Consider the following 8,444-nt stretch of genomic DNA (forward strand, 5'->3'; position numbering starts at 1 on the left):
TTTTCTATTCCGACATTCGATGCAAAAAGCAACTTATCGGGTAAAATAGTTTTATACCGACTATGCATTAGTTGCCAAAAATACAAGGAGACCTCTTTATAGTTTTGGAATTCTTTTGCCAAAACATATCTATTAATTCACGGAGAATGACGCCGGAAAAATCAGATTCGCGAAACTTTCATTTTCCCGCGAATTTCCAACCTTTATATATAGCAAAGAAAGGAAGAAAAACTCAAATTTTCCTCCATTTTCTTCATCAAGGCCGCGAGTTCTACAAGGGAGGGAGAAGAGAAGATTTTCTTCATCGTTTGCTTGATCGTCGATCAATCAGTTGCTACTTCAAGGCTTCGAGGTATAGTCACTAATCCTTACCTCTGATCGCTTTTTCCATAGCTTTTCTGTAGAGTTTTCTGAGCGGATAGTTTATGGGTTTTTGCAAAACTATCCTGAATCTTTCATTTCTGATTCTAAATCTCTTCCTTATGCGCCCAAGATCACTTTTGCCGGGTTAGATTTTCCGTTATGTCGCCGGAATTCCGCCGGAATCAATTTGAGCCTAAAATACCCATTTTTGGAGTTTTTGGTGTAAAGCTTCAACCTTTAGGCTGAAAACTATCGCCTTAGCTTAGTGCTAGTAGGATTAGTTGTCATAAACGCCGTTGGTGACGTCCCTGCAAAATTTTATTTTTGGGATTTCAGTTTTGAAAAATCCTAAGTTAAAAATCATGACCAAAATACCCCTGCGACAGTTTTTGATCCGATAATTTTTCCGAGTTCAGAATACCCTTAGTTACGGCTTGTGAAAGCATAGGAACCAAGTTTGATCGAAGAAAAATCGAGCCCCATAATTGCACAAAGTGGCCGAACCTATTAAAGGGGGAGGAGGAAATTTCCTTTTCCGAAAACTTGTCTTTTCGCGCTAGATGATCGTACCTTAGAGTATAGATTACTTCGAGTAACCTTAGTAAGTATCGATAGCTTAGTTTTCGATAGATTCTGATAGTATTTCTGTGGTTTTGCTCTAAAGGTGATTTTGAGGAATTCCCAGAGGAGCAAGCCTTTGATTGTGAACAAGTGTTAGGAGATCGTCCTGGAGAATCTACAGGTGAGGGCTTCTCACTGAATCTCTAGTTAATGCTTAGGGTCGATGTTTCGACATTGTTTACTGTTTATGCACTGGAATTGTGTGTGATTGGAAAATGTTTTCTGAAGTTTCGGCTGACAATGTAGATGATTCATCTACTGAATGTTTTTGAGATTGTCTTACATGCTATGTGCTATGTGGGTAATCTAGGATGTGTGGTGCATGCTTTATATGCTAAGTGCTAAGTGTTTATGATGCGATTTATTGATATATGACATGTTGTTGATTGTGATGATTTAAATATGCTCTGTACTGGAATCTGAGATTCTGAATGGTGAGAATAGCGGGCAGGTCATTCCGATTTTATTTTGAGAGTTTTGAGAAAGTTTGATAGGACGAACGAGGTTCGGGCCTTAATTTTGTTTAGTGGATCGAGACATCCTCTGGAAGCGACTTGGGATTGGGAGATCCTGAAAATGTATAAGACTTGCGATAAGACAAAATGGAATCTATTTTATAAAGAAAATTCATAAGACCTTAAATAACCTCAAAATCTTTAAGTAATGATAACAACCTCGAAGGAAGGCATTGGAAGTCAAATCATAGTTTTGGAAAAACGAGGGGTGTCGTCGGATCCAAGTGTTGAGTTTGTCGTGGTTGTGCTGTTGGAGCAGCGTTTGTTGTTGTGCTGTTGGAGCAGCGTTTGTTGTTGTGCTGTTGGAGCAGCTATGTGTTGTTGTGAAGTGTGTCTTTTGTCGCAGAATCGACTTTACCTTAGGGTAAGCTTTTAGAGACATTAATTTAGCTAGAACACGTGGCGACGTGTCGAGTGAGATCGGAGACGTTGATTGACTAATCATCTTGCATTCATGCAACATTAATGAGGTATTAACACAGGACGTACTCTGGACCTCGCCGGTTTCCAAAATGGTCATAAGACCCGGAATGCCGTGGAAGAGCGTTTGTAGACGTCTCTTGTAGCAGACCGAAATGGCAGACCTACGGGTTTACTGCTGATCTGGCTACCTTTGTGTGGTGTAAGAGGCACGCGGGCCGAAATGGTTCCACCGTGGCTGGTGTTAGGGCTGATCCGTTTGATGTCCATCCTTTTCCGGAATGCATGTGGTTAACTGGGTTAACCTGCATATCATTTCATGCAACATGCATACTGACTTAGTGATGAGTGTGTTTGATACTTGTTAATTCTATTTGAGGCATGTTAACTGTGATTTATCGTCGTTTATATTCATCATGAGATATGCAACCCTAGGATGTTATCCCTAGCTAAAAGCCTAAGTGGCTATCCTATTATCTGTATCTATCCTTGCTATTATTTACATAATTCTTTGGAGTTGACCCTCGCGTCTTCTGTGTGTGCTTTGGCGAACAAACGCCCTTTGTCAGATGTCTTTGGCGGACTAGTTCACGACGGTTCACCCTTCGGGGGAAACTAGAGTTGGGATGCTGGAACAGGAGCGCATCGCGATAGCGAGCGGAGGACGGAGGATGTACCTAGACTTAGTCGTTCTGGATTCAGATTCGGACGACGATCACGCTAGCATGTAGGATTGAGTGTTAGTGTGAGCTCCTCGAGATGGGATTAGTGTAGGAGTAGAGTCTTAGCTCTGAACATCATTTGTTTCGTTCGGGACAGGGTAGTTTCCCACCTATAGCTTTTTGTGTGGTTTCGTTACGGGAATCACAGAGAGTTGGTTGGACTTTGGAAGTCTTGTTTCAGGCCGATGGGCCAGCTTATTCTCATTTTGAGGGATAGTGTTGCGGACACTTAACCTTTTCTTTTGGTTTGTACTTTTGCCTACGGGCGCTACTCTTCTATTACCCGTCACTGGAGGTTCACTCGTGACGAGGTTGCTACTTACAGCGGGGGCTGTTTATATATTGTATATTAGTTTTATTACTTTTCGCACTTGGGTTTTATTTATTTCAGTCTTGTCTTAGTTATAATCGAAAAAAAAAAAATATATTCACGTTTTTCCGCATTAAGTTTACTTTTGGTTACTAAAGTGACGCCACCGAAATCGGGGTGTTACAGAATCGAAGAGAGAAGAAAGATCTAGTGGAGTGGTGAATCGACAAATGACTTGCCTACCAACCAGCCCCAACTCGAGAGGAATCCCAGCCTCAGAATATTGCCCCCAACAATCGCCGACACAGCCTCTGTCATGCCGAGGTTCTTCAAGGCCTGAGCCACCACCCAGGCTTCTCTGATTCGTAGAGAAATTGGGCGTGGGTTCAACTTCAAGAGGCAAGTAGGCAACGGATCGAGAGGGAGAGTGGGATCGAGGGTGAAATTTGCAGAGATGGAGAGAACAGATCGATGGAGAAGGGGAGGGTTTAGGGTTAGTGCGTGGGAAGGAGGAGAAAAAATAACGGGGTATTATCAAAACTCAACCTATTGTCACGGTCCACCGAAAAAATAATAAAATATTATCTCCTTTTGCCACGGTTCCGTGTATAACCGTGGTAACTGACTTTTTGCCACGATTCCGCCTATAACCGTGACAATTGAAGCGTGGCAAAAGGTGTTTTTTGTAGTAGTGTTTATTCTTCATTCTAGAACAATATTTTTCGATAAAAGCATTTTCCTTAATTTCTATAAATATGACGGATAGAATTACAACTTACCTACTCTCAAATAAGGTCAATCTACTCACAAATACAGTCAATAAGCTTCAATTTGTTTAATAAGCTTCTATGTTTTCTTAGAGCATCTCCAACAAGGCTTAACTTTTTTTTTTGTCTGTGCCAAATATAATTTAAGCACCCATAAAGTTCCTGTGCATATATATATATTTTTTTATAAGCCAAGCAATTGTATTTAAATAAAGTACAAGGGGTGCTAACCCAAATACAAAGAAGATGAAAGTAGTTACAATATGTTGCTAAAGTATAAATCAGCACAAGAAGATAGAGGAAATAAAAAATAGAAAAACAGATATAACAAGAATCTGCTATAGCAATCCCTTTAAAAGCTAGAAAGGATCCCAACCCAGACAGAAGCACCCACAATAGCCTACCACGCTATTCACCAACAGGGATCAACTCAAATAGCTGAAGCAGCAAGACATATTCGCAGCCCACTCATAGTTTAATTTGACGGAAAGAAATCCTTTTCCTTTAGTGTTTGTTTCACGGATTGGAAAATGATACCCGGAAATCTTGTTCCCGGGAATGTTATGATGGGAATGTTATTTTTAGACATCTTTAAAAAATTCGTTTGGTTCACAAAATCAGTTTCTGGGAATCTTTTTTAATATTCCTGGGTATAATTATAATATATGTTTGGCTCAAAATGTATATTCCTGGGAATAAATAGTAAAATTCTTAAAATACCCTTCGTGGTAAAAGACATGGGTAGTGGGTAGTTGAGAGTGGGTAGTGGGTAGTGGCAATTCAGAGATTTCACACCAAAAATCTCATTCCCTTATATTCAGGATTCAACTTACTCACCTCTCCATCATGAGAATAAGAAATGCTTCTGGATGGGCATATGACTTACCCAGGAATGAAAGATACCCGGGAATATTTTTTTCAAATCTGTTACCAAACACTGGAATGTAGATTTCGGCCCAAACATTCCCGGGAATCCTTTTCCAATCCGTGAAACAAACGCCCCCGCTTTCAACCAGAACCATGACCGAAACTGGGCATGCATATTTTACTATAGTAATTAGAATCTTATTTTACTTTTGATTAAACCTACGTACAATACCCAATATATTTATATTATTATTTTCACCAAATATTAAATTTGATTTAATTATTATAACTTTTAAGTTAGGACTCCAAAATTTTAAGAGTAGAAGTGTGAACACATTTTTTCGATAAAATGTTGACACTTCAATAGCAATAAGGAAGTTTAGATACTTGCCAACTGGCAACTATAGTACTGAAAACAAAGAGTACGAAGTACCAAGCGATTCATACCAATATTGGAGCAAACATGGAAATCCGTGGCCAAAGCTTCATTTTCTCATGTCACTTTAAAGCATTAAACTATCTGTCTCACATTTATTGTATTATAGAAATCATATCATATCCCCATGCCTGTATTTCACTCATGACCTGGCAAGTTGGTAATATTTCTGACCAAATCCCAAAACCATATATTCATGAGGACTGAGGAGGGAGCCACACTGCTCCTCACTGCCGCACACATAGTGCTTACGAACACCATACGTTGAAAGTATAGATATCCAAGAAAGGGATACAACAATGGATAGAAGATAGAATAATGTTATGTACACACCTCTTTGAGAGGTGGAAAAAGGTGGAAGGAAGAGAGAGATAAGAAGAAAAGAAAAAGTAAGAAAGAGAAAGTATGAGATTAAGAAAAGTGGTTAGAATTAGTTAGTTGCAATAGATTTGTATCTTTTTTCCTAAATTAACCTCATTTAAAAGTATATATCAATTCAATTAATCTCATCTACCTCTCTCTCCATATTAATGTTCCACTATCTTGAAAACCTCCTCTCACCAATAAAAACTAAGTTTTGAAAGTTTTTTGAGTAGATATAAATGAAAGTGGCCTTGAAAATAAAGAAAAATATTGGAAAGTAGGAAAATTCTTTAAATGCTACAAGGGTAAACATGGAGAAAAAGAATTAATGTTGCATAGATATTGTAAAATAACTTATATTCTGGGGAAAAAAACTCACAAAAAGTGACTTATAATAGGGGACGGATGAGTAAGTATTATGAAATTGATTTTAATATCTGCATCGGCGTGACACAATCAAAATCGTACGTTGACTCTTTTATACTCAATACTTAATCCCAATCAACAAAGTAATTAAAAACTCTTTAACACTTTTTTTTTTCAAAATATCTTCAATAACCAATTAAGTTGAGGCTCTGAAATTACATTAAAACCGTATAATTATTCTAAAAATTTATTCTCAATACACACTGTTTAAATTGAATTCTAAATTAAATGCTTAAAGAACTTAATACAAACATAATCCATACTAGTCTTTGCATTACTATTGAGTTTATTTTAGTCTCAATTATGATACCTAAATATACCCAACAAATAAGAAATTATACATACAACTTTTTATCTATCTCTTTATCACATCATATTATATATTATTATTACATTCATTACTTTTGCTTTTCTCTTTTTTTCTCATTCTATAATTCTACACTCATTGTGTGTCCACCACCACCCTTATTATCTTACTAGGAATGCCTCTTCTTTCTTAGATGTTGTATGGGTTGAGGAGGGGCCTCCGGGGTTATCTAGTTTCTTGAGGATTTATGTATTGACTTCTATACCAGATTCGATTTAATTTAATATTATTGAATGAGTTCCAAAAAAAAAATTATGTCAACAATTCATTTCCACCTCCACATTTATGTTGTGTTTGGTTCGGTAAATTTTAGCAGGATGGAAAGTAAGGGGCTAGATAATTGTTGGAAAATACTGTGCTTACTTGTTTGGATAGCACATGAAAGGAAATTGAGTTGAAAACCGTACACGCACAGTGCCTTATAAGTTTTCTTTGCAACAATGGAGTGAAAACTGATAATTGAAGTGCAAATGTGCGGTGAAAGTTCATGTTTTCACACCATTTTGGTTTTAATATTTATATAAAAGGGTAAAGTAATAATTATATAAACAATAACACTCACTTTAATTTTCCTTTCATTTTAACTTCCTTTTCATTAAATCCAAACAACTTGAAAATCATCTCATTTTCCTTTTATATTTCTTCCTCTTATAATTTTTTCTTTTATATTTTTTCCACTCATTTCCACCTCTACATCCGAACGGACCAATTAATAAGTGATATGATTTATGATGTTATATATAGATAATACAAGATAGGAAAAAATGTGTACAACTACAAATGAATGAAAGAAAGTTAATTGGCCAGAGTTGATGAACAATTGGATATTTATTTATCCCAAAAACAAACTTTGCTGTCCAGATCACTCTGTCACCCTTAAAGTTGAACAAGCAGGGTACTCCCTTTAGATCTCACATGCAACATAAATTGTGAACACCCTCCCTCTCCTGCAGTACCCCCCAAAGCAACACAACACACCTCGCCAACACTGAAAACAGAGCAATGTCTACCTCCAGAAGAAAACTCCTTCTAAACTCTGTCTCCGTGAACCTGGGCTGCGGAACCTGCAGAAAACCAAAACTTGATCTCATATTCCACCCAAAACCAAAGCCCAAGAACTCCACCACCTACCCAATACGCAAACTTCATCACCATCATTCATTTTCAGATCATGACTCTGCCACCAGCACCACCACAACCACAAACACCACATTCTCTCCATGCAGCTATGTTGAGTTTGGTGACTATGAGAAATCTTCTAGTTCTTCAAACACCATTAAGGGGCCTGGAAAAGTTGGAAGAAGAAGAAGTGAAAGCGGCGTGGCAGTGGAGAAAGACTCTGATGACCCTTACCTGGATTTCAGGCGTTCCATGCTGCAAATGATATTGGAGAATGAGATATACTCTAAGGATGGTCTCAGGGAGCTTCTAAACTGCTTTCTTCAGCTCAATTCACCGCAACACCATGGAGTTATTGTCAGAGCTTTCACTGATATCTGGAATGGGGTCTTCTCTGTGAGGTCTGGTCCTGTTCACAGAGGCTAGTTAGCTCCACCTGAAATGGTATGTCACGTGACTTCTAGGGGATGCACGTGGCCAACAAGTTGTACTCGTATCGTTGCTAATGTGTGATGTAATCAATATCAATATACTCTAAGAAAAGAAACCCTTTCTGGGTTACGTGTCACCTTCTCCTTTTTCCTGGATTATTTTAAGTTTTCTTCTTATTTCAAGTACCCACTCTTCTTCTTTTAACTTCCCGCTCTTCTTCTTCTGAAAATTTTCACAAAACTTTGAAATGAAATAAGGCTGCACATGTCAGTCACACCATCAATTGGAATTGGAAATATTAAAAAAAATAAAAAAATCTCTATCTCTTCTCATTTTTCTCTCTCACTTCTTTACTCTTGCTTCCGTCTTCTTCATCTCTCTTGAAATTTTCCTATTTCACTTTTCTTTCTACATCTTCTGCATAAGGTTAGTTCCATCTCCTCTTTTCCTAACCTTTGCTTCAAAGTTTTAATTTTCACTTCCTCTCTTTCTCATAAGGCTTGCCATTTCACAGGAAAACGAAAATCAAGTGTTGCTCTTCATCTCAGTCTTCTACAACGCATCAAGGTTTGATTTTTATTATTTTCTGCTATTTCGTTGCTCTTTTGTTCTTCTCTGTTGTTCTTCTTCCTCATTATTTTTCCTAATTTATTTATATGGTAGCATATTTCCCTTTGTCAACACATTAGTTTTTGAATTGGTTGGACATTTTTTAT

General features: G+C 37.6%; 1 protein-coding gene across 1 annotated transcript; it reads left to right on the plus strand.

Annotated features, from left to right (window-relative positions):
* Positions 1–7,070: 7,070 nt before the first annotated feature.
* On the plus strand, positions 7,071–8,128 carry LOC130720487 (transcription repressor OFP6-like). Its single transcript, XM_057571137.1, has one exon. It carries the CDS (start codon positions 7,180–7,182, stop codon positions 7,720–7,722), a length of 543 nt encoding a protein of 180 aa, XP_057427120.1. The 5' UTR covers positions 7,071–7,179; the 3' UTR covers positions 7,723–8,128.
* Positions 8,129–8,444: the final 316 nt, after the last annotated feature.

This window comes from Lotus japonicus, chromosome 5, assembly GCF_012489685.1.
Source record: "Lotus japonicus ecotype B-129 chromosome 5, LjGifu_v1.2".
Taxonomy (NCBI): Eukaryota; Viridiplantae; Streptophyta; class Magnoliopsida; order Fabales; family Fabaceae; genus Lotus; species Lotus japonicus.